This window comes from Stomoxys calcitrans, chromosome 3 (assembly GCF_963082655.1).
Source record: "Stomoxys calcitrans chromosome 3, idStoCalc2.1, whole genome shotgun sequence".
In the NCBI taxonomy this organism is placed as follows: domain Eukaryota; kingdom Metazoa; phylum Arthropoda; class Insecta; order Diptera; family Muscidae; genus Stomoxys; species Stomoxys calcitrans.
The window spans coordinates 12,502,640-12,530,534 of record NC_081554.1 but is presented as its reverse complement, the minus strand read 5'-3'; the positions used below and the strand labels follow the sequence as shown (position 1 = coordinate 12,530,534).

The 27,895-nt window shown below is 40.4% G+C and overlaps 1 protein-coding gene across 1 annotated transcript in view; it reads right to left on the bottom strand.

Annotated features, from left to right (window-relative positions):
• LOC106091339 (uncharacterized) overlaps positions 1-25,521 on the bottom strand; it is a 45,022-nt gene extending 19,501 nt beyond the window's left edge. Inside the window, exons 1-5 of the mRNA XM_059364946.1 lie at positions 24,491-25,521; positions 16,746-17,165; positions 10,653-10,913; positions 5,926-6,612; positions 3,047-3,348 (exon numbers count right to left, since the gene is read on the bottom strand). Of these exons, the coding sequence (XP_059220929.1) occupies positions 3,047-3,348; positions 5,926-6,612; positions 10,653-10,913; positions 16,746-17,165; positions 24,491-25,492 (2,672 nt within the window). The 5' untranslated portion in view covers positions 25,493-25,521. The remainder of the gene's footprint in view (positions 1-3,046; positions 3,349-5,925; positions 6,613-10,652; positions 10,914-16,745; positions 17,166-24,490) is intronic.
• Between the last annotated feature and the right edge of the window lie 2,374 nt (positions 25,522-27,895).

Below are 27,895 nucleotides of genomic sequence, written 5' to 3'. Positions count from 1 at the left end.
TGCCATATAGATTTGCCATATAGATTTGCCATATAGATTTGCCATATAGATTTGCCATATAGATTTGCCATATAGATTTGCCATACAGATTTGCCATATAGATTTGCCATATAGATTTGCCCATAAAAAACGCATTTATTGTCCTATTTTGCCAAAATTTGGGACAGTGAGTTGTGTAAGGCCCTTCGACATACCTCTTCAATGTGGTTCAGATCGGTTCAGATTTGGATATAGCTGCCATGAGTTGGGCCCTTTGACATTTTTCTGCAATATGGCCAAGATCGGCTCAGAATTGGATATAGCTGCCATATAGACCGATCCCTTGATTTAAGGTTTTGGGCCCATAAAAGGCACATTTATTGTCTGATTTTGCCAAAATTTGGGACAGTGGGTTGTGTAAGGCCCTTCGATATCTCTCTTCAATGTGGTTCAGATCGGTCCAGATTTGGATATAGCTGCCATTTAGACCTATCTCACGATTAAGGGTTTTGGGGTCATAAAAGACCCAATTACCATGCGGTGTCGCCGAAATTTAGGACAGTGAGTTGTGTGAGGACCTTCGATATTTTTCTGCAATATGGCAAAGATGTGTCCAGATTTGGATATAGCTGCCATATAGACCGATCGGCCGATTTAGTGTCTAAGGCCCATAAAAGCCACATTTATTATCCGAATTTCCTGAAATTTGGGTCAGTGAGTTGTGTTAGGCTCCTTGATAACTTTCTGCAATTTTGCCCAGATCGGTCGAGATTTGGATATAGCTTTCATATAGACCTATCCCTCGATTTAAGGTTTTGGGCCCATAAAAGGCGCATTTATTATCCAATGTCGCCGAAATTTAAAACAATGAGTTGTGTTGGGCCCTTCGATATTTTTCTGCAATATGGCCAGGATCGGTTCAGATTTGGATATAGCTGCCATATAGACCGATTTTTCGATTTAAGGTCTTGGGGCCATAAAAGGCGCATTTATCGTCCGATGTCGTCGAAATTTGGGACAGTGAGCTGTGTTAGGCCCTTCGATATTTTTCTGTAAAATGGCCAAGATCGGTTCAGATTTGGATATGGCTGTCATTTATACCGATCTCTCGATTTACGGTTTTGGGGCCATACAAGGTGCATTTATCGTCCGATGTCGCCGAAATTTGGGACAGTGAGATGAGTTAGGCCCTTCGATATTCTTCTGCAATATGGCCAGGATCGGTTCAGATTTGGATATAGCTGCCATATAGACCTATCCCTCGATTTAAGGTTTTGGGCCCATAAAAGGCGCATTTATTGTCCGAGTCCGCCGAAATTTGGGACAGTGGGTTGTCTTAGGCCAGTCGACATCCTTCTGATGTTTGGCTCAGATTGCTTCAGATTTGGATATAGCTGCCATATAGACCGATATCTCGATTTAAGTTTTTAGGCCCATACAAGGCGCATTTATTGTCCGATTTCGCCGAAATTTGTTACAGTGAGTTGTGTAAGGCCTGTCAACATTTTGCTACAATTTGGTTCAGATCGGTTCAGATTTCAATATAGCTGCCATATAGACCGATCTCTCGATTTAAAGTCTTGGCCCCATAAAAGGCACATTTATAATCCCATTTCGCTGAAATGTGAAACAGTGAGTTGTGTTAGGCGCTTCGATATTTTTCTGCAATATGGCGAAGATCGGTTCAGATTTGGATATAGCAGCCCTATAGACCGATCTTTCGATTGAAGGTCTTGAAGGACTATCCACAGTGGCTCAATTGGACAATAAATAGATTGTCCAATTGAGCCAAAATTTTGGATAGTGATTTGTGTTAGGCCCTTCGAAATCCTTCTTTAATTTGGCTCAGATCGGTCCAGATTTGGATATAGCTGCCACATAGACCGATTTCTCGTTTTAAGGTTTTGGACCCATAAAAGGCTTATTTATTGTCCGATTTCGTCGAAATTTGTTACAGTGAGTTGTGTGAAGCCCGTCGACATTTTGCTACAGTTTGGGTCAGATCAGTTCAGATTTCAATATAGCTGCCATATAGACCGATCCGTCGATTTAAAGTCTTGGCCCCATAAAAGGCACATTTATAATCAGATTTCGCTGAAATTTGACACAGTGACCTTTGTTAGGGATTTCGATATCCGTGTCGTATATTGTTCATATCGGTCTATATTTTGATATGGCTACCAAGAATATGATTTGTACATATATGAATAATGACTTGTACTTATCAGATCACTCAATATCGGCATCGAATTTGGTCCGAATTGGACCATATATCGATATAGCTTCTATGGGGGCATAAATTATGCATTTTTCACCGGATTATGAAGAAAAGTGGTTTACATATATATCCGAGGTGGTGGGTATCCAAAGATCGGCCCGGCCGAACTTAACGCCTTTTTATTTGTTAAAAACTACATAGCTTAGTCTAGAGTCTTCGGAGTTAAGTCAGATTTAATCCTGATTTATTCCACTTGGCCTTTGTGGTCTGTGGAGAGTTTTTTTAAAGTTTGGCAAACCAAAGTACCCATAATTTTCCATTTCGTGTTTTTTGCTTTAAACTCCTCCAACAAGTGGTGTTGCTAAACGGAGCGCCGTTCGGAGTCAGCATAAAAAAGGGGCCCATATCATTGGTCAAAAACTGCGCTCTTTGGAATGTTAATGGGAAAATATGTATGTTTTTGGCTAACCATAGGTTTGCAAACAGAATTTCTTTGAAATCGGTGCCCCCTCCTTTGAGATCTTTAGGTTTCATAGTTATTTGAGGTAACTCCATTTAACAACACCCTATACCCTACAGAAGCTGGTGAAGGATATAATTAAAGTTTATCTCCTGAAACGATCCTTTGCAACCCATCCGTTGCCCTTGTCTTGTCCTTTCTATTAAAATTTGCCATTTTGCATTAAAAGGGTAAACCTTCCATATTAGCCTTCAAACTTGTCAAACACTTCAATTTCTGTGCATTTTCAGCCACCTTTGTCATCTTTCCTTCCTTCTTTACAAGACAGAACTTTTGGTTTGCTTTTCTTTTTGTCAGCCCCCCTTCAGCCCTCTTTCCTTCATACTTACTTTAATTTCCTAAAATGCAGATTAAATGCCAGAAATGCCAAAGCCATGGCAATGCCCACCGACGACAATGTGGCTATGGTGTAAAAGGCCATCGGAGCTATTGTCGCCACACGAACTTTGAACACACGTTTCGCTATTGGCACCTGGCCACCATGCCACTTGACCCGCTTACAGTGTGGACATCGAAAGTCCAATGCATTCTCGGCCGGATAGTATAAGGCAATTGGTTCCAGTTGACCATTTTGTATTTGATAGAAGGCGGTGGTGCCAATGCGGTCAGGACCACTAAATGAAACAGGACCCTGCAAAAGAAGACGAAAGAAAGTAAAGTAGAGGCGATGAAGAAAAAAAAACTGTAGAATGATGAAAAACAAGCACTTATTTGCTAATTTAATGAAACACAAGCATCATGCAATTAATTTAATTGTATGGGCTAATTATTTGCCTTTCTTCTATGGCAGCGTTTATTTATGTGAAATTAATGGTGAATTTTTGTTGTCTTAATTGGCAAGGGGTACAACGGGGTAATACACCAACTTTAACGAAGAACTTTTTATACCCTACACCACCCAACCCTGCATTTGTTTGCAACGCTAAGAAGAAGAAGAGCTAGTCCCATCGATAAGTATACGGATCGCCTTAGAATCACTTCCTGATTCGATTTGGCTGTGTCCGTCCGTCTGTCTGTCTGTCCATGTATTCTTGCAATCAAGGTACAGGTCGCATTTGTTGTCCGATTTTCACAAAATTTTGCAAAAGTCTCTTTTTTGGTCCAAGGACGAACGCTATTGATTTTGAAAAAAATCGGTCCAGATTTAGATATGGCTCCCATATATATCTTTCATCCGATGTGCCCTTTTGCTGTAGCTGTAGAAGCCACAATTTTGATCCGATCCTCACAAAATTTGGCACAAAGTGTTTCTTGTGGCGTCCCAATATGTGTGCGAAATTTCATTGAAATCAGTCCAGATTTAGATATAGCTCCCATATATATCTTTCATCCGATATGCCCTTTTATAGCTGTAGGAGCCACAATTTTAGTCAGATTTTTACCAAATTTGGCACGAAGTGTTTTTTGTGACGTCCTAATACATGTGTAAAATTTTAACTAAATCGGTTCAGATTTAGATATAGCTCCCATATATAGCTTTCATCCGACATATACTTTTAAGGCCGTAGAAGACACAATTTTGGTCCAATCTTTACAAAATTTGGCACAAAGTGATTTTTGTGACGTCCCCATATGTGTGCATTGGGAAGTCACAGATATCCCCCCTCTTCAGATATCAAAATTTTTTCATATCTGAAGGGGGGGGCGGACCCTCCCCCTTACCCTCATTTTCAGAAACCCCAGATCTCAGAGAATCAAAATTTTGTGTGCCCTCTTATAGCAACCAACAAAGAAAAATTTGGTACCCAAATTTCGGATAGGGTACTTAGGGTGGACGCCCCACCCCAAAAACCTACCAAATATATATATACACCAATCACTATAATATGGGACTCAAATGAAAGGTATTTAAGACTTGAACAATTATCTGATATTAAATGGGTGGGCCAAGTGTTTCGGGGACCACCCCTAAATCGGACATTTATGCCGACCCTGGTAATATGGGACTCAAATGAAAGGTATTTGCGAGTAGAATACGAATCTGATATCCAAATGTGGGACCAAGTTTCTGGGGGTCAACGCTCCCCAAAAAAACCCCAAAGAAGACAAATTTGCGACCATGGCAATATGGGGCTCAAATGAAAAGTCTTTGGAAGTAAAGCACGAATCTGATGATCTGGGGGTCAACGAACGCTCCCAAAAAAAAAACCCAAAGAGGACAAATTTGCGATCATAGCAATATGGGGCTCAAATGAAAAGTCTTTGGGAGTAAAGCACGAATGTGATATCAATATTCAGGAAAAGTGTTTATAGGCCACACCAACCCCATAAAACCATCCAAATAGGAAGTATTTGCTGACCATTGCAATATGGGGCTCAAATAAGATGTATTTTAGAATAGAACAAGAATCTGATATATATTTTCAAGGCCAAGTCACTGTGTGGTCGCCCCATCCCTCAAAACAGCCCCCAAAACGGTAAAGTTTCCCGACTATGGATATATGGGTCTCAAATTAAAGAAAATTGGGAGTAGACTAGGAATGTGATTCGGGACCAACTGTCTAACCGACGTACCACCCACAAATAGGACGTATTTGCTCACCATGACATTTTGGGTCTTAAAGAGGGTGGAGCTCGATATTGATAGTTTTTAGGGCCCATACCCCAAGCCGGATACATTTGCTGACTTTTGCAATAAGGGGTTTAAATAAAAGGAGTTTGAGATTAGCAAACGTATTTGATATCCAATTTTGAGGCCAATGGCAATTTGGGGTTCAAATAAATGATATTTGAGAGTAGAGCAAGATGCTGATATATTTTCAGGGCTAAGTGTTTGGGTGACCAATTCACTCCCCAAAACACCCCTAAATCAGGCATATTTACCGACCATGTCAATGTGGGGCTCAAGTGAAAGGTATTGGGGAGTAGAGCACGATATTAATACCCATTTTCGGACACCAATTTTCTGGGTGTCTTCCCCTTTCCCAAAATAACCCACAAACAGCAATTTTTTACTGACCATCGCAATAGGGGGCTCAATTCTTATAAAAACTTTTTTGAGTTTAACTCAAAATTAAATTTTTTACCAAATTTCCCTTAAACATGAATTTTTGCTCCAATTTCCCACGGAGTTAAACATTTTCCAAACTTTGCTTTCCTTTGCTGTCAATACATCAAAACAATTAATTACATGAGCTAATTTGGCTTTGATTGCAATTTACGAAAATTCATTTATTTTTCTCCCCCCTGTACGCCTGCCAGCACTTACCGAAACGCCGAGAAAATCCAATTTGCCCATTTGTTGTAAAAACTCAGTGGCCATGTCGCTGCGAGTGTAATCGAAACGATCTAATTTTGATTGTTGCACTGCAGCCTTACGCCAATGCTCCTCGGCTCCACGCAACGACAATGCAATGGCCCATACAGCATCATACGTTTGGGGGGCATAACGTGAAACGGTGGTAGTTGTTGTTGTTGTTGTCGTCATTGTTGTCGTTGTACTCCTCATTGTGGTGGTGATGGTGCTGCTATCCAAACGGGACAATAGAGCGGATGTTGATGATGTCGATGGCGATGACGATGCTGAGTTGTCCTTTGTAACACTTGCCATTGCTGCGGTTGCAGCTGCCGCTGTCAGATGTTGGTCTCGGTGGCCAACATCATCACCAGCATCAGCACCAGCACCGGCACCACTATGGCGATTATTGCTGTTGTCAGTGTTGATGTGTGTTTGCTTTGAAAGGCTTTTTGTGGTTGCTTTGTTTGTGTTGGTATGACTGCCAATGCCACGACTGCCGGCATTGTTGATGGCAGTTGCAACATGTTTTTTATGCTTTCTTTCATTCCTTTGTTGTTGTTGTTGTTGCTGGTGGCGCCTTGGTGTGGCAACACTTTTGAAAATGTCCTGAAATTTTTCCGATTGCTGTCGCAATTGCATGTTAAACATGTCATTATTCTAGAATAGGAATTTGTGGGCGAAAAAAAATAGAGAAAGAAATAGCGGGAAAAATTAATCATTAAAATCTAGTGGAGAAGTTTGTGTGCAGAACAGCTTTGCTTTGGTTTAAGTCAATGAAATCAAATTTCCCATAGAAATGAAATACTGACAAAAATTTGCCTACAAAAGGAATTTCAACGAAATTTCTCAACAAGTAAAAGCGTGCTAAGTTCGGGGAGGCCGAATCCTATATACCCTCTACCATGGATCGCATTTGTCGAGTTCTTTTCCCGATATCTCTTTTTAGACAAACAAAGGATAAGAGAAAAGAATTCCTATGGTTTCGAAGATTTATCAAGTTAAGGTCCGATTCGGATCATAATTGAGGTGAATGTTGGAGACCATAGTAGAAGCCATTGTGTAAAATTTCAGCCAATTCTAATAACAATTCCGCCCTTTAGGGGATCGGGTGATCGCTTCAGACCATATTTGACACGTATGTTGAAGGTCATGGGAGAAGTCGTTGCACAAAATTTCAAACAAATAATAATTACGCCCTCTAGAGGCTCAAGACGTCAAGATCCCAGAACGGTTTGTATGGCAGCTATATATGGTTATGGACTGGTTTAAATCATATTTGGAACAGTTGTTGGGAGTCATAACAAAATACGTCATGCAAACTTGCATCCTAATCGGAAAAGAATTGCGCTCTATAGTGCCTTATGAAGTCAAAATCCCAGATCGGTTTGTATGTCAGCTATATCAGGTTGTTGGAAGTCATAACAAAATGCCTCATGCAAAATTTCAGCTAAATCCGATAAGAATTCCGCCCTCTAGAGGTTCAAGATGTCAAGACCCCAGATCGGTTTATATGACAGCTATATCGGGTTATACAGGGTGGCTGATGAATATTGCTACAATGATGAATATTGCTACATTTTTTTTTCGGTGTATGGAATACATTTTTCTTTTATTCATGTTAAATTAAATTATTAAATTAATTATTAAATTATTATTAATTAAATTAATTAATTAATTAATTAAATTAATTATTAAATTATTATTATTAAATAGAAAAAAAGTTATTACATTTTTTTTTGGTAGCGGCTTTCATCAGCCACCCTGTAGATCGATTTCAACCCTACTTAGCACAGTTGTTTAAAATCATAGTAAAACACTTTATACAAAATTTCGGCTAAATCGGATAAGAATTGGGCCCTCTAGAGGCTCAAGAAGTCTGGACCCAAGATCGGTTTATATGGCAGCTATATCAAAATATGGACCGATATGGCCCATTTACAATCCCAACCGACCTACAGTAATAAGAAGTATTTGTGCAAAATTTCAAGCGGCTAACTTTACTCCTTCGAAAGTTAGCGTGCTTTCGACGGACAGACGGATGGACAGACGGACGGATGGATGGACGGACGGACAGACGGACGGACAGACGGACGGATGGACGTACGGATGGACGGACGGATGGACGGACGGATGGACGGACGGATGGACGGACGGATGGACGGACGGATGGACGGACGGATGGACTGATGGATGGACGGACGGATGGACGCACGGATGGACGGACGGATGGACGGACGGATGGACGGACGGATGGACAGAGGGCGGACAGACGGACGAACAGACGGATGGATGGACAGACGGATGGACAGACGGATGGATGGACGGACGGATGGACAGACGGACAGATGGACGGACGGACGGATGGACGGACGGGCGGATAGACGGACAGACGGACGGATGGACAGACAGACGGACGGACAGACGGACGGACGGACGGACGGGCGGACAGACGGACGGACAGACGGACGGACAGACGGACGGACAGACGGACAGACGGACGGACAGACGGACGGTTGGACGGGCGGGCGGACAGACGGATAGACAGACGGATAGACAGACGGATAGACAGACGGATGGACAGACGGACGGATGGCCGGACGGACGGACAGACGGACGGACAGACGGACGGACAGGCGGACGGACAGACGGACGGACATGGCTAGATCGAATTAATATGTCATGGCGATCAAGAAATTATATTCTTTATGGGGTCTTAGACGAATATTTCAAGGAGTTACAAACAGAATGACGAAATTAGTATACCCCCATCCTATGGTAGAGGGTGTAAAAATCAATTTTTGTTTGTTTGTTTGTTCCGTATAGACTCAAAAAAGGCGGAAGAGATTACCTCGAAATTTTTACAGATTTTGTAGGTTGGTCCGAAAGGAAACTCAGACGGTTTAACTATATAATATCGGAAAGGGGGTGTACCCTCCCCCTTGCCCCAAAGTACTACCCAAAAATAAAAGTTGAGCGATCGGGACAATATGTGAGTCAAATGAAAGGTATTCGATAGCAGACTACGAATTTTGTATTAAAAATTGGGTCTAAGTAACGGGGGGACGCCCCATCCCCAAACCCCCAAAATAGGTTTATTGGACGACCATGACAATATGGGACTCAAATGAAAGGTATTCGGGAGTAGATTACGAATATGGTCAGGAAGAAGGAAAAGGCTTTATAATTTGTTGATATCGGAATGGGGCGGACACTCCCCCCATAGATAGTTTAGTCTGAAAGGAAACAAAGGCTGTATAATTTTTTGATATCAGAAGGGGGTGTACCCTCCCCCTTGCCCCAAAGTACTACCCAAAAATAAAAGTTGACCGATCGGGACAATAGGTGAGTCAAATAAAAGGTATTCAGGAGCAGACTACGAATTTCGTATTAAAAATTGGGTCGAAGTAACCGGGGGGACGACCCATCCCCAAACCCCCCAAAATAGGTTGATTGGACGACCATGACAATGTGGGACTCAAATGAAAGGTATTCGGGAGTAAATTGCGGATATGGTCAGGAAGGAGGAAAAGGCTTTATAATTTGTTGATATTGGAAGGTGGCGGACTCTCCCCCGTTACCCTTAAAGCCGCACCCAAAATCAGAAGTGGACCGATAGGCCCACATGGGTGTGAAATGAAAGATATTGGAGACTAGAAAATGAATATCTAATTAAAATTTGGCTCCAAGTACCCAAAGGGCTGCCCCAACCCCAAAACTCCTCTAAAAACACCACTTAAAATCATAAGCGGAGCGATCGGGACAATAGAGGTATCAAATGAAAGGTATTGAAGAGTAGAATACGAATGTGGTTTTAAATATCATTGGGTCTAAGTTTCCATTGGGCCGCCCAACCCAAAAACTCCCCCAAACAGGCATATGAGACGTCCGTATTAATATGGGGCTTAAATGAAAGATATTCGGGAGTAGATTAAGAAATTGGCTTACAAAATCAGATCGAAGTATAGGGGATCACCACAAATCCCAAAAACCCTCAAATAAGCATATGACCTATCATGACTATATGGGACTCGGTTTGTATGTTTATTCCGTATTCTGGAAATTATATTTTAAAAGTGTTTACTGAAGAAATGAAGTTTTGGTCAAATTTCCTGTAAAAAAAATTTTTACTAAACTTCTCAAAGAATTGAAATTTCGACAAATTTTGCCTAGAAATAAAATTTTGTCAAAACTTTATTTAACTTTTTGTTCATTGCCAACAAGTTTCTTATAGCTACTACCTTGGTCTGATTATTTGGTTAATGCAATCAATGGAGCTTCCAAATTGAATTTCGTTCTCCATGTGATTGACAACACAAAACGCTTTACTGAAAATTCGAAAATCATTTTAAATTGTAACCAAAAAGGTAAAAGCCATTAGCCATTCTCCGTGTGTCCTAATGGAGATCAGTCTGTATTCCTGGGAAAATTACATTTTACCCATAATAAATCTAACACACATACGCAAAGCTGTTCTGACTTTTCAGCAAAAAGGCAAGTGGTGACGACCAATATCACCTGCCAACAAATCGATAATTTAAGCAAATTAATTAAATTTCATGTAAAGTGCGTTGTTAGATGAAATTGAGTTTTTGCAGAAGGCAAGCGGACGTGTTGATGGAAGGATAAATGAATGGCTGGCTGGCTGTGCCACATTCATCCACCCATCCTTCAGTATATCTCCCTGCTTTTGTACTTACCAAACCACTTAAACTGATGTTGTTGCCAACGATGCTATTATGGGACGATACAATTATCAAATTTTCAACAGCTGTCTGTAATTCCTTGGCCGTACAATAGGATGCGGTTGTCGACAAATCATGCCACCATGGAGCCCCCATGCTCTCGTGCAATATCCAGGCATAATCGGCACCAAACATACGCAGGCGATAGGCCTCACACAGTATGTGGGGGGCCAGAATGGGCGAGAAACTACCGATTATAATACGAGTATCACTTTCCTTAAGAAAAACAAAAGAGATTTTTTTCAATGAATAAATTTGCATATTTCAGTTTGTGTGTGTGTGGAGTGGAAGTGGGACTGGGAGTTGGTGTATGTGGTGTAAAGATGACGGTGGAGGTATGGTGTGTGTGTGTGTGTGTGTGGGGGTGAATTAAGTGACTTATACGTTTACTATCCCTTGCCGGAAAATCTTTTCCAGACAAAAAAGGTAGAAAATAAGATTTTACGTGCATTAAGCAAAAAAGTCGAGCAAAGCCGATTTGTTGGTTTCCTACCTCATACGCTATGAAACATTTTCCAAGAAATAGCTTTGGCCTAGGGGTCTTGCCTATAAAGACACCTCTAATGGAGAAGTTTAATACAGTTGCAATATTCAGAAATGTCAGCATTAGTCAGAGTATCACTGCTGAAAGCTCATTTGTCTTACCCAACACCAATCTATGGTTTGAACTCTAACCCATGAAAATACTATCTGTATTTTCTTAAAAGACAGACGGACATTCAAATAGACGGTATATAAGGCAGGCACTTCTCTTTTCTCCTTTCGTTTGATGTCTACCATTGCCCTAGTGGTAATATAGGGTATACTCAACACCATAAAGAAATGTAAGTTAATGAAGTGAAGAATTTCTGCTGAAAAACGGAAGCAGCATTACAGCATTTATCCTTAGTCCATGGTTACCAGGTCTACTTGCATTGAGTTAATGTGGAGAATAACAAATGAGCTCATTATGGTTTTCAACTTTTGCATGTGTTTTTGTGTTTGTGGTTATCTGAAGGTATGGGCATCTTAATGTCTGTGGTAGTTCCAACGTTAAGTTATTAAGATCAGGAATGAAAGACTCTTGGAGTCTTGGCTTGGTTGGAATGTGGGCTAATGATGCATTAATTTCGGAAACTAAAATGAATGACAGGAAATATGTGTAAATTGTATAGAATTTTGGAAAGAACATCATCAACGACACAAAATCCCTAATTGCCGGTTTTTGGTTTCTTAAAGAATTAAGAAAAAGGAGTTTTTCTAAAATTTAAGACATTCAGTCAGAGGAGCAAAAATTGGGTAATTTATATTTTAAAGTAAATGTTCCAATGGAAATCAAATTTTTACAAAATCTTTTATATAACAAGTAAAAAAGCATGAAGTTCGGCCGAGCGCATCTTTGGGTATATATGTTAATCACCTTTCGTCAAAATCCAGTGAAAAATGCATATCCTATGCCCCTTAGCAGCTATATCGCAATATGTTCCGATTTGGACCAAATACTTATAAGTACAAGTCATTGTTGAAATATGTATAACAAAATATTGGTCTTTTAAGTAGCTACAACTAAAAAAAACCGTTCAAAACCATATGCGACACGGATGTCGAAAAGCCTAACATAAGTCACTGTGTCAAATTTCAGTGAAATCGGATTATAAATGAGCCTTTTATGGGGACAAGACTTTAAATCGAGATATCGGTCTACATGGCAGCTATATCCAAATCTGAACCGATTTGGGTCAAGTTTCTGAAACATATCGAAGAGCCTAACACAACTCATTGTCCCAAATTTCGGCGAAATCGGATGATAAATGCGCCTTTTATGGGCCCAAATCCTTGAATCGAGAGATCGGTCTATATGGCAGCTATATCCAAATCTGGGCCGATCTGGGCCAATTTGTAGAAGAACGTCGAAGCGCCTAACACAACTCATTGTCTCAAATTTCAGGGACATCAGTTAATAAATGCGCTTTTTATGGCCCCAAAGCCTAAAACCGAGAGATCGGTCTATATGGCAGTTTTACCTAAATCTGGACCGATCTGAACCAAATTGACGAACGATGTCGAAGGGCCAAACACAACCCACTGTCCCAAATTTCAGCAAAATCGGATAATAAATGTGGCTTTTATGGGCCTAAGACCCTAAATCGGAGGATCGGTCTATATGGCAGCTATATCCGAATCTGCATCGATCTGGGCCAAATTGATGAATGATGTCGAAGGGCCTAACACAACTCACTGTCCCAAATTTCAGCAAAATCGGATAATAAATGTGGTTTTTATGGGCCTAAGATCCTAAATCGGCCGATCGGTATATATGGGGGCTATATAAAGATATAGTCCAAAATAGCCCATCGTCGAACTTTACCTGCTTATGAACAAAAAAGGATCCTGTGCAAAATTTCAGCTCAATATCTCTATTTTTAAAGACTGTAGCGTGATTTCAACAGACAGACGGACAGACATGTCTAGATCGTCTTAGATTTTTACGCTGATCAAGAATATATATAGTTTCTAGGGTCGGATATGGATATTTCGATGTTTTGCCAACGGAATGACAAAATTAATATACCCTCATCCTCCGGTGGTGGATATAAAAAAGGCATTTGGTAGTAGAGTAAAAATCTACTCCGGAACCGAGCAAGGGCAAACATCTCACACATCAAAGAGTGCTTTCCGATTTAGGTTTAAACTCATTTATAAGGGATCTTTTTTACAGCCGAGTACGAAGGGTGTGCCGCAGAGCGAGATCTCTTTGGGCAGAATTTTTTACATGACCATGCATGGCATGGTACCTCGCAAATGTCGCCAGCATTAAGAGTGAATAACCACCGCTTTAAATTTTGTACGATGTTCTCGCCAGGATTTGAACGTAAGCTTTCAGCATCATAGAGAGACGTTGGCTACAGAAGCACGAATTCGATATCTAGATTCAGGGCGAGTGCTTCCACCCTAAAAAGATACTAGAGAGTGGGAGAAGGCGCAGCGGAGCGGACCCGGTTCAGCTATCTGTTATAGGAATTTGGATCTGAACGAGACCCGTAGCGCTGAATATCTTGATCCCCACCTTCAAAATGCCTCACATTATGGGGCTCAAACAAAATCGTTCTCTAGCACGATGCCGATATTATTTAAGGGTCCGTCCCCTAAACTCCCTTCAAACCGTCATGTTTGCCTACTATAATAGGTATTTGAGAATAAGGAGAATTTGATATCCAATTTTGGGGCAAAGTGTTTGGGGGTAGTCTCACCCCATAAACTCCCCCCAAAACCAATTGCAATTGTTGCTCAAATAAAAGGAATTACTAAAAGCAGAGCACGATGTTTGTATTTTTTCGGGCTAAGTGCTTGCGTAACCGCCCCACCACACATACCCCTTAAACTGGACGTATTTGTGGAATATGCCATAAAGGGGCTCAACTCTGATATCTGTTAATATCATATATACCGACTATAGCAATATGTGGCTTAAATATGGTTTTTGGGAGTAAAATATGAATCTGTTATCCACTTTCGGGGCAAAGGGTTTGGCTACTACAATCCACCACCAAAACCAAGAGAATGAAGTAGGTCTAATATCCAAACTTTATTTGGCGGACCCTCTCCTTACCCAATTTTCAAAAACGCCAGATCTGGGAGATAGGTGTGGCGATTTACGCGAAATTTAGTTTGTTGATAATAACTCAAAAACAGAAATTTTGTTTACTTATTTAAGGTGGGATGTCTAGGACGTTCGCCCCACCTCCAAAGCCTGCCAAATGTAAATTTAAACCAATAATGACAATATTAGTCTCAAATGAAAGGTATTTGAGACTAGAGCACGAATCTGATGCTTGAGGCTCTACCTCACCATCAAAAACATCCCCATACAGGACATATTTACCGACCATATCAATATAAGGCTCAAATGAAAGAAATTTGGGAGTAGAGCACCACTATGATATCCACATTGGGGCGAAATATCTGAAAGACCGTACCAGTACCCCCAAAGATAAAAAAGAGAGTGAAAGAAGGCGCAGCGGAGCGGGCCCGGTCCGGCTAGTTTCCCATAAAATAAAAAATAAACATATAAAAACATGGCCGTGACGAACTTTGGATACCTACCACCTTGAATAAATTAACCATCCTCTTTCATAACAGCTTCAATACTACAATACATCCATAGTAATATGCAAAGTGGGGCTGGTCTTGATCACATTTGATTCAGGTTCCGCTTTTTACGGGATTAAAACCCCAAATTGGAAGATCGGTCTATATGGCAGTTATATCTAAATATAGTCTGATCTGGATTATATGCTGGTCGGATAACGGAAGTCATCATAATACACGTCGCTGTGTCAAATTCCAGCGAATTCTGGTAATAAATGCAGCGTTTATGGGCTTAAGACCATTTATCGGCATATCGATCTATATGGCAGTTGTATCTGCATAGAGACCGATCTGAACCATATTTGAGTCGGATATCGGTAGGCTTTAATCAACTGACTATTTTAAATTTCAACAAAATCGGTTAAAAATTCAGACTTTTATGGCCTTAAGATCTGCAGATCGGTCTATATGATATCTATATCTAAATATTGTCCGATCTGGGCCATATCAAGTTGTGATGTCGGAAGGCTGAAAGCAACTCACCAATTCAAGTTTCAACGAAATCAGGTTATAAATGCAGCTTCTATTGGCTCAAGATTGTTAATCGGCGGATCGCTCTATATGCAAGCTATTGGGTTGCCCAAAAAGTAATTGCGGATTTTTCATATAGTCGGCGTTGACAAATTTTTTCACAGCTTGTGACTCTGTAATTGCATTCTTTCTTCTGTCAGTTATCAGCTGTTACTTTTAGCTTGCTTTAGAAAAAAAGTGTAAAAAAAGTATATTTGATTAAAGTTCATTCTAAGTTTTATTAAAAATGCATTTACTTTCTTTTAAAAAATCCGCAATTACTTTTTGGGCAACCCAATATATCTGAATAGAGTTCTGATCGCATATCGGGAGGCTTTAATCAACTCACTTTTTCAAATTTCAGTGAAACCGGATAATAATTGCAACTTTTTTAGCTTAAAGCTAAATCAACAGGTCGGTCTATATGACAGCTATATCTAAAAATAGTCCGATCTTGTCCATATTTGAGTGGGATATCGGGAGGCTTAAAACAACTCACCATTTCTAATTTCATCTAAATCTGATAATAAATTCTCCTGTTACGGGCTTAAGACCGTAAACCGGCATATCAGTGTATAAGTAGTTGGGGTAGGCGTCAACATTGACGCGGATGGAGGATAACACAACGTATGTTGCGTCCGCATTTAATTCGCCATTTGTCGAACTCATAAACTGTACAGAACCATACCTATCGGCAGGCGTAAGATTGCCCAGTGTAGCACGGCAATACCTTCTTTGGCATATCGGTTTATATGGCATACAGGTCTATATGGCAGCGGTATGTAAATATAGTCATATTAGTGTTGAATATCGGGGTCCCCAGTACAACTTCAAATTTGAGCAAATTTGGACAAAAAATGCGGCTTTTAAGGGATGAAGATCCTAAATCGCCAGAACGGTCTATATTGCTGCTATATCCATAACTTAACCTGCGTATAGACGTAATACGAGTCTGTTCAAAATTTCAGCACAATATCTCACTTTAAAAGATTGTAGCGTGATTACAACTGAAGGACACACGAACGGATAGACGGAGAGACAACTTCGTCAAATCGCCTTAGAATTTTGGTCGATCCGAAATAGATATACTTTGTAGGATGGGAAATTGATGTTTCGATGTGTTTCAAATGCAATGACTAAATGAATATAACCGTTATCCTATCGTGGTGGGTGTACAAAAGCCTCATAATTTCCTACACGCAAAAATTTTGATAATAGTAACGATTCACCAGAAATGTCCTACAGATATAAAATGTTGACAAAATTTTTTTTATTTATTTTAATACAAGAAACAAAAAGTCCCTTCTTTTATAATTTCGGCTTTATCTTGACTTAAGTCAGTTTAATGATTTTCCTGAGTGTTAAAGTGTGTGCATGACTTTGTGTTGCTTACGGGTCTCTATTACTTACACGCAATAACAGCAATTGCTCCTTATAATCGGTCGCCCCAAATGTTATGGTTGCCGCACATGATATATTGGCTGCCTCCAATTCAGTAACCAAATCATTGACAGCCAACGAATGGATTTCTTCATTTTGTGAGAAGGTGGTTACAGTGTCCCAAGCAAAACGTCTTATAAAGGCGATTCGGGCAGGATTGTGTGAAGAGTCTGGGGCCACTGTGCGATAAAAGTAGGGAAACTCCTGGCGATCACTCAAGGCGGGCGAAGTGGAGCCAAACGAGACCTGCACTATATTCCAATAGGGTACAACTTTGGCTAGACTTTCGGTTACCTCGGAACAGGCGGAGCCAAGCAGCATTACCATGCGTGTAGAGGGCTGTGTATAGATGGCATGAAAGAAACGATCAACTCCCACACCAGGATCACACTGAAATTTATGAAAAAAAAAAATATATAATAATTAATCGTTAAATAATTGTTAATAAAAATGTTTAAACAAATTAATAAAATTCATTTATTTGCAGTTATAAGGAATTGTATACAACCCTTGCTGCAGTTATGTCTATGTATTATCCCTTTTCAAAAGTAAGTGTATGTCCTACTGCTAAGACATCAAAGTAGTTAGAGGTGTGTTACAGAAAGGCTGTTTGCATGGATATTTCATTGTTCCTAACAACTTTGCTTAAGACAATATCTATCAAAATTCTCTTCAGCTAGGCATGTTGCCTGGTGCGTATTTCATCTGACCCTTCTATGGACCCCGTTTACAAAATCGATTTTATTTGAAATGCCCTCACTTTTGTTGTACTCGTTTGTTGCACACTGTCTGCATAAGTCATTTGATGTAATTTAGTGAAGCATACTGCTGTTGCCGCTGCTGCTGCTCTGGGAACTAAGGTACTTGCCTTTGCTTTTATGGCACTTAAGTTTATCAAACGTAAAATTGATGTGAGTGTGCGTGTGTGTGTGCGTTTGTGTTGTTATATGTGTATATTATAAGGATACATCCGTGTATCCAAGTTTAGTTCAAAGGACATGTAAACACATTCTACCCTTGTGCTCACTCAATCTCATATACGCACAGTCATAATGAATACAAGCGTAATTCCTTGTGCATCTCCATGTGCTCATGTCTTTGAGTGATTTTAACGATTGTATGGTTAAGGGTCAGAGTTGAGACATGCGAGGTTGTGTGCTATCATCATAAGCAGACGCTGCCAGGTACTCTCAATATTGTTTTCCACACTGCACTTAATTATAAATTTATGAAAAATACTTTGCCATATTTTAAGCATAAAAATGTAAGGGCCATTCTTTTTACAAGGCTCATAGCTTAGATTTAACTAAATTAGCATAGCCAAAGGGGTTTGATGGTGTGTGAATGCCAAATGAAGAACCAGAAACTGAAACAGAAAAAAAAAGATTGTCAACCCTCAGCTGCGCGAAGGAAGTCAACAAAGGAAGTGTTCCAGTTCTGAGCTTATTTCTATATAAACTAGAGATTCTTTTTTTATTTTGGTTAGAAATTAGGGTAATTATTTGAATATGCATGCAGCATGAGTTTAGTTTTTCCGTTGTTTCACTCTTTATGGCGTTTGGGGGATTAGATTTTTCGGGGTAACTTTCAGTGACGCAAAGTTAAGGTCGTTTGGAATTTATTAAACTTTAAATTTAACGATGGTTGATATAAAATTTTTTTGGTTTGTATGGCCATAGCTGTGTACAGCACTGCGTATACGTTATGGGAAATTCCAGAATATGACTCATACGTTATGGTGTGCTGTTATGTGTGGGTTAGAATTTGGCTGTGGTGCGTGGTTATAAAGTGGCATTGCCCTTTCATTTGGAATTCATAAACTATAAAACTTTGATCATAATACTTTTTTTTTATTTAATAACAAAATTATTCAAAGCACGAGTGGTCAATAAAAAAAAAACGTGTCAGTTTGTTGTAGTCGCAGTAGTATATATCTAAAAATAATATGAACAACCATTTAAAATAATAGAATGGAATAGCATATATGGTCCAAGGATTTAACGAACGAACTAAAACAAGCTATCGCAGTATACAAGCGGTTTCAAAAAGTGAAATTAAGGGATCAATGTGCACCATATCTGAGAATTGACGCTAAATAGCCGGGTTTGAGGGCGGATGAATCATCAAAACGAACTTTCTCATCAATTGAAAGAAGTTGCTAATACCAAGTAAAAAGGCGTTAAGTTCGGCCGGGCCGAACTTTGGATACCCACCACCTCGGGTATATGTGTAAACCACCTTTCATCAAAATCCGGTGAAAAATGCATACCTTGTAACCCATAGCAGTTATATCAAAATATGTTCCGATTTGGACCAAATACTAATAAGTTCAAGTCTATGTTCAATTGCGTATAACAAAATATTAGTCTATTTAGTAGCTATATCTAAAAACAAACCGATCTAAACCATAAACGACACATGTCGTAAAGCCTTACATAAGTCACTGTGTTAAATTTTAGTGAAATCGGATTATAAATGCGCCTTTTACGGGGCGAAGACTTTAAATCGAGATATGGGGCTATATGGCAGCTATATCCAAATCTAAACCGATTTGGGTCAAGTTTCAGAAAATTGCCGGAGAGCCTAACACAACTCACTGTTGTGTTAGGACAATAAATGCGCTTTTAATGGCCCAAAAACCTCAAATTGAGAGATCGGTCTACATGGCAGCTATATCCAAATTTGGCCCGATCTGAGCCAAATTGAAGAAGAATGTCGAAGGGCCTAACACAACTCACTGTCCCAAATTTCAGCAAAATTGGATAATATATGTGACTTTTATAGGCCTAAGACCCTAAATTTGTGGATCGGTCTATATGACAGCTATATCCAAAGCTGAACCGATCTGGGCCAAACTAAAGAAGGAAGTTGAATTATCTAACACAACTCACTGTCCCAAATTTCAGCAAAATCGGTTAGTAAATGTGGCTTTTGTGGGCTTAAGACCCTTAATCGGCGGATCGTTCTATATGGTAGCTATATCCAAATTTGGTCCGATCTGGGCCATATTAAAGAAGAATGTTGAGGAGCCCAACACTACTCACTGTCCCAATTTTCAGCAAAATTGGATAATATATATGAATTTTATGGCACCAAGACCTTTAATCGGCGTATCGGTCTATATGGCAGCTATATCCAAATTTGGACCGATCTAGGTCATATTGAAGATGGATGCCGGAGGGCCTAACACAGCTCACTGTCCCAAATTTCAGCAAAATCGGAAAATAAATGTGGCTTTTATGGCCCTAAGACCCTAAATCGAGAAATCGGTCTATATGGCAGCTATATCCAAATATGGACCGATCTGAGCCAAACTGAAGAAGGAAGTTGAATTACCTAACACAACTCACTGTCGCAAATTTTATCAAAATTGGATAATATATGTGACTTTTATGGCCCCAAGACCCTAAATCTGCGGATCGGTCTATATGGCAGCTATATCCAAATTTGGATCGATATGGGTCATATTGAATGGGAAAGTCTATCACTATCCCAAATTTCAGCGAAATTGTATAAAAAATGTGGCTTTTATGGGCCTAAGACCCTAAATCGGCGGTTTGGTCTATATGGCAGCTATATCCAAATCTGAACCGATCTTGGCCAACTTAAAGAAGGATGTCGGACGGCCTAACACAACTCACTGACTCAAATTTCAGCAAAATCGGGTAATAAATGCGCCTTATATGATCCAAAATGCTTACGTCGAGAGATCGGTCTATATGGCAGCTATATCCAAATTTGGCCCGATCAGAGCCAAATTAAAGAAGAATGTGGAAGGGCCTAATACAACTCACTTTCTCAAATTTCAGCAAAATTGAATAATATATATGGCTTTTATGGGCCTAAGACCCTAAATCGGCGGTTGGGTCTATATAACAGCTATATCAAATCTTTACCGATCCGGGTCATTTTAAAGAAAAATATCGAAGGGCATACACAACTCACCGTCCCAAATGTAAGCAAAATCGGATAATAAATGAGCCTTTTATGGGCCAAAGACCCTAAATCGGAGGATCGGTCTATATAGCGGCAATATCCAAATCTGGACCGATATCCAAATTTGGTCCGATCTGAGCCAAATTGAAGAAGGATGTCGGAAGACCTAACACAACCCACGGTCCCAAATTTCAGCAAAATCGGATAAAAAATGTGGTTTTTATAGGCCTTATACCCAAATCGGCGGATCCGTCTATATGGGAGCTATAGGAAGATATAGTCCGATATAGCCCATCTTCGAACTTAACCTGCTTATGGACAAAAAAAGAATCTGTGCAAAGCTTCAGCTCAATATCTTTATTTTTAAAGCCTAAGCGTGATTTCAACAGACGGACAGGTGGACGGACGGACAGACAGACGGACGGACGGATAAACGGACGGACAGACGGGCGGACAGACGGACCGATGGATGGACGGGCGGGAAGATGGACAGACGAACGGACAGAAGGAAGGACATACGGGCGGACAGACGGGCGGACAGACGGATCACTTGCCTCACCGATTTAACATATGAGAGCTCGTAGTCCTATGTGATGATTCCAATAGTTATACTGACCTCCTTCTTGCTTCCTTTCTGTAATAGCCTCGTCTTTTCACGATCTGGATCCCCCCATAGGATTTTCGCCGTCCTATCGACCGTTTCGCTGTTCCACAATGTTGCATGCGCATTCGTCGCCCACTCCCTTAACACGGACTGCGTCGACTCAAAAGGCTTCGGGTTAACCATTCGGGTTTATTGACGGCAGTCCTCTGGCCTTCAATGCCAAATCGTCTGCCCTTTCATTTCCCCTTACTCCGTTATGGCCCGGCACCCAAACAATGCGGATTTTGCCATCCTCAGAGAAGGCGTTAATCTCCTTCTTACACTTCAAGACTGTTCATGACCTTACCGTCCTGATTGTTATTGCCCTTATGGCAATTTTACTGCCGGTAAAGATGTTCAGAGGCCACCGTAGCGCAGAGGTTAGCATGTGCTCCTATGACGCTGAACGCCTGGGTTCGAATCCTAGCGAGACCATTAGAAAAAAGTTTTCAGCAGTGGTTTTCCGCTCCCAATGCTGGCAACATTTGTGAGGTACTATGCCATGCAAAACTTTTCTCCAAAGAGGGGTCGCACTGCGGCACGCCGTTCGGACTCGGCTATAAAAAGGAGACCCCTTATCATTGAGCTTACACTTCAATCGGACTGCACTCATTTGTATGTGAGAAGTTTGCCCCTGTTCCGTAGTGTTCATGGGCAAAAATTGCAATTTGCAAAAGATGTTCACACTCGACGTCCTCGCATTAGCACCACACCACTTCACGCATTCCGTGATCGCCCGGATCTCCGCCTGCAGGACCCTTTTATGGTCAGGCAGTCTAAAACAAATCTCAGCCCATGGGTTCTCAATGTAAACCCCCAAGGCCACTCTGTCCTCTGGCTTTGATCCATCCAAGACTGAGCCGATGGCAGCAGTGCGACGCACTTGACTTCAAGGTTTATCTCAGGTATCCGATCGGAAACCTAATAAGCAGGTTAAGTTCGAAGATGGGATATATCGGACTATATGTTGATATAGCTCCCATATAGACCGATCCACCGATTGAGGGTCTTAGGCAAATAAAATCCACATTTATTATCCGATTTTGCTTAAATTTGTGACAGTGAGTCGTGTTGGGCCAGTCGACATATTTTTTCAATTTGGCCCAGTTTGGTCTAGATTTGGATATAGCTGCCATATATACCGGTCTCTCGATTTAAGATCTTGCGTCCATAAAAGGCGCATTTATTGTCCGATTATGTAAAAATTTGGTACAGTGAGTTGTGTTAGGTCCTTCGACATCCTTCTTCAATTTGGCTCAAATCGGTCCAGATTTGGATATACCTGTCATATAGACCGATCCTCCGATTTAGGGTCTTAGGCCCATAAAAGCCACATTTATTATCCGATTTTGCTGAAATTTGAGACGATGACTTCTGTTGGGCTACTCGACATCTTTCTTCACTTTGGCCCAGATCGGTTCAGATTTGGATGTAGCTGCCATATAGACCGATCTTTCGATTTAAGACTTTGGGCTCACTGAAGACGCATTTATTATCCGATTTTGCTGAAATTTGGGACAGTGAGTTGTGCTAGGCCCTTCGACATCCTTCTTCAATTCGGCCTAGATCGGGCCAGTTTTAGATATAGCTGTCATATATACCGATCTCTCGATTTAAGGTCTTGCGCCCATAAAAGGAGCATTTATTGTCCGATTTTGCCATAATTTGGGACAGTTAGTTATGTTAGGCTCTTCGACATATTTTTTCAAGTTGGCGCAGATCGGTTCACATTTAGATATAGCTGTCATATAGACCGATCCGCCGATTTAGAGTCTTAGGCCCATAAAAGCCACATTTATTTTGCGATTTTGCTGAAATTTGAGACAGAGAGTTGTGTTGGGCTACTCGACATCTCTCTTCAATTTGGTTCGGATCGGTTCAAATTTGGATATACCTGTCATATAGACCGATGCGCCGATTTAGGGTCTTAGGCCCATAAAAGCCACATTTATTATTCGATTTTGCTTAAATTTGGGACAGTGAGTTATATTAGGCCAGTCGCCGTCCTTCTTCAATGTGGCCCAGTTCGGTCCGGATTTAGATATAGCTGCCATATATACCGATCTCTCGATTTAAGGTCTTGCGCCCATAAAAGGCGCATTTATTGTCCGATTTTGCCAAAATTTGTGACAGTGAGTTTTGTTAGGCCCTTCGACATCCTTCTTCAATTTGGCTCAGATCGGTTCAGATTTGGATATAGCTGTCATATAGACCGATCCGAAATTAAGTTCAATGGATTGTGTCTGGCCCTTCGAGATTCGTCCTGGGTATTGTCAAGATGGGGCTTTGTTTCGTTGTGGCTGCCATATATGCCGATCTCCCGATTTTAGTTTTTGGGCCAATATAAGCACGCTTATTACTCGAGTTTTGCTGAAATTTTACACAGTGGACTGTATTAAGCTCTTCGACATTCTTGTTCAATATAGTTCAGATCAGTCTATATTTGGATATAGCTGGCATATTCATGTCCCGATCTTCCAATTTACGTTCTTAGACTCAAAAAATCTGCATTTTTTAACCGATGAATTTGGTACAATGAGTTGTGTTGGAGCCATACGTAGCCTTCCCGAATATGGAGATCGGACCATATATTGATTTAGCTACTATGGGTTCATACATGATGCATTTTTCGCCGTAAGGTGGGTTATATATCCGAGGTTATGGATAGCCTGGCCGAAATTAATGCCTTTCTACTTGGCATTTCTTTCAACTACTCATTTAAATTCTCTCTTCTCTTTCTAAAGCCGTTAGCGTAACATACCATGAATTGACTTAAAATAGCCTTTGCTTATCCCTTTCCTTACTCAATCACATTTCAATTGGTAATTGTTTTGTGAAATCAAAAAATAAATTTATTTTCTCGAGCAGTTCATTAATTTCATATTGATTTTTATTCAATGGCTTTCTTTGGTCCTTTGGGTATACACTTCCTTACGAAAGAGTTATAATAGTCATTATTACAAAACACACACACACACACACACACCTACTTGCAACCTTTGGGAAAAAGGAAATCTTCTGCTTACGTGGCAAACATAAATTTTCAATTTTAATTTTTTTTTTCTCAATAAATTTCAAGACATTTAAGGTTTTTATTTTTGTTTCTAATCTCTTTTTGTAGCTGGCATACACTTACCTGCGTATCATTTGTCAGCAGCTCAATGGTGTAGCCGGGCAATAACTGTTTGCGATTTATGTGCTCCACAGCCATTTGGGCGGCAATCAATTCGCTTAATCCTTCCGGTCGTGGTCCGGATTTGGTCGACAGTTCAAAGAGGCCGAGCAAAACAATTTTGCCGCGATTATGTTGCAGATTGGAGCGAGTTAGGGCACGTTCCTGTTCGAAGACTTGATTTACTTTGAGATATTGTTGTTGATGTTGTTGCCACAAACTCATGGAGACAGGCAGGGTTGACTGAGTGTTGGCGAAATGCACAGGAGGTGGAGTTTGGAGTTTGGTGGGGTTTGAGTTATTGGAAACGGAAACATTTCTATGGGTTTTCAGTTTGGAAAAGCGTCGATGTCTGTTTGCCAATAAAGATGGAAGCTTTGCTGTGATTGCCTTTGGCCTTGTCTTTGTGCTTGGTGTTGCAGAGGAAGCGGGTGTTAAGGGCTTTTCATTGATTTTCATATTCGAGTGTGTGAGCAGTGTTAGGGATTTACTCTCACTTTGTGCCTCCTCTGTGTACGTTGCAGTGGCGTTATCATTTTGTAAATTTGCAATATTTACAGGACGGTTGGTTTTTTTCTTGATGTCTGTGCTGTTGCTGGTGGGTGGTTGAGCTTCCTCATTGAAAATAATTGACATTAACTGGTGCTGCATTTTGGGCGTCGAAGACGTGGATGACGAGGACAAGGAGGATGTTAAAATGTTTTTGGCGGCGCTGGGTGTCATTTTAAATGCCACAGACGTCCTTGTGGATGGCGGAAATGCTGTTGGTGTTGTTGTTGTTGTTGTTGTAGTTGTCGTTGCTGCTATTACTGTCGCTGTTGCTGTCACTGTCTTGGCTTGGATGTTATTACACCTTGTCATGTTAATTGGGACAATAATTGCCGTTGCCATAATTACCATGTAGAGGTAGTGCTGCAAATGGCGGGTATGTTGCCAACGCCATCGTTTCTGTTTTGTCTTTGACATGACGTGGCCAGTGTTGCCGTTTTTTTCGGAACTGTTTTGGGTTTATTTTAGATTGGCAGATTGTTGAGAGTTGTGTTACACTTTAAGGTTGCCTTACATTTTGTCTAATTGGTGTGTTGTAGTTATTTGGTGATGGCATTTTAATTTATCACACTTTATTTTTGTTATATAAATTACTAAAATGAAAATGATTTGTTTTAGTTTGCTGTTTTCAGGATCAAAGTTATCCTGTAATTTATTAAAAAAAATGTAATTTGTTATAAACTAAACGCCTTACTTATACCCTACACCACTACAGGGTATTATAACTTAGTGCATTTGTTTGTAACACCCAGAAGGAAGAGGGATGGACCCATTGATAAGTATTCCGATCGACTCAGAATCACTTTCTTGGTCTTGGTCTGAAAGGAAACATAGGCTATATAATTTTTTGATATCGGGAGGGGGCGGACCCTCCCCCTTAGACCAAAAGTACTACCCAAAAATAAAAGTGGACCAATCGGAACAATATGGGATTCAAATGAAAGGTATTCAAGAGTAGAGTTCAAACTTCATAAAAAAAGTTGCGTCCAAGTACCTGGGGGCCGCCCCGGCCCCAAAACCCCTTAAAATAGGTTTATTTGACGATCATGACAATATGGGACTCAAATGAAAAGTATTCGGAAGTAGATTACGAATATGGTCAGGTTGGAGGAATAGGCTTGGCTTTAGAATTTATTGATAACGGAAGGGGGCGGACCCTCCACCGTTACCCCAAAAACACCACCCAAAATCAAATGCGGACCGATAAGGACAATATGGGTACCAAATGAAAAGTAGGCGAATATAATAAAACGAATCTGGCATACAAATTCATGTCGAAGTATAGGGAGTCACCCCACCCCCACAAAAACGCCCCAAAATGGGCACATTAGCCAATCGCGGTTATATGGGACTCGGTTTGTTTGTTTTGTATAGACTGAAAAACGACAGAACCGATTTTCTCGAAATTTTCGCATAATGTGTAGGTTGGTCTGAAAGGAATCATAGGCTATATAATTTTTCGGTATCGGAAGGGGGACGGACCCTCCCCCTTATGCCAAAACACCACCCAAAATCATAAGTGGACCCATCGGGACAATATAGGTATCAAATGAAATGTATTGGAGAGTAGACTACGAATATGGTATTGAAATTTGAGTCCAAGTACCCATCGGGCTGATCGCTCCAACCCCAAAACTGTCCCAAACATTCATTTCAATATGGGGCTCAAATGAAAGGTATTCGGGAGTAGATTTCGAATCGGGCATACGAAATCAGATCGAAGTATAGGGGGTCACATTAACCCTCAAGAACACCATTAGACCCATTATGACTATTTGATACTTGGCTGGACCGATTTTCTTCAAATTTTCATAGATTGTGTACGTTTGTCTGGAAGGAAACATAGGCCATATAATTTTTAGATATCGGGTGGAGGCGGACCGGATACTCCTCTTTACAGCAAAAACGGCACCCATATCCGAAAGTGGTCCGATGGGCACAATAAGGGTGTGAAATGAAAGGTATTGGAGATCAAGACACGAATATGGCATTAAAATTTCGGTTCAAGTACCCAGTCAAATTGGATAAAAATTGAGGCATGTAAGGGCTGAAGAAGTCAAATCCGGGAATCGGTTTATATGGGGCTATATTTGTTTAAAGACTGACTCTAATCATACTTGGCATGGCTGTTGAAAGTTATAGCTGAAGTCTTTGTTTCAAATTGCAGCCAAATCGGATGAAAATTTAAGCATCTAAGGGCTCAATAATTCCAATATGGGGATAGGTTTATATGGCGGCAATATCTGTTTATAAGCCGATTCGGATCATTTTTGGCATTGATGTTGCAAGTCATTACTCAAATCTTTTTTCTAAATTTCAGACAAATCGGATGCAAATTGAGGCTTCAGGGGCTAAAGAAATCAAATCCGTTGCCGATAAAGGGTCTGAAGCCCACAAAAGCTGTATTTTTTATCCGATTTCGCTGAAATTTGGAATAGTGCGCAGTTTTAAGCCTCTCAACATCTGGTCTAAATATGGTACAGATCGGACTATATTTAGATATAGCTGCCATATAGACCGATTTGCCGGTAAGGGGTTTGAAGGCCATTAAAGCTTTATTTTTTAACCGATTTCGCTAAAATTTGAAACAGTGGGTTATTTTAAGCCTTCTGACATCTGACTTAAATATGGATTAGATCGGTCTTTATTTAGATATAGCTGCCATATAGACCGATCTGCCGATAAAGGGTCTGAAGCCTATAAAAGATTTAAATATTATCCGATTTCGCTGAAATTCGCAACATTGGGTTATTTTAAGCCTCCCGACATCTGACCTAAATATGGTTCAGATTGGACTACATTTAGATATAGCTGTCATAT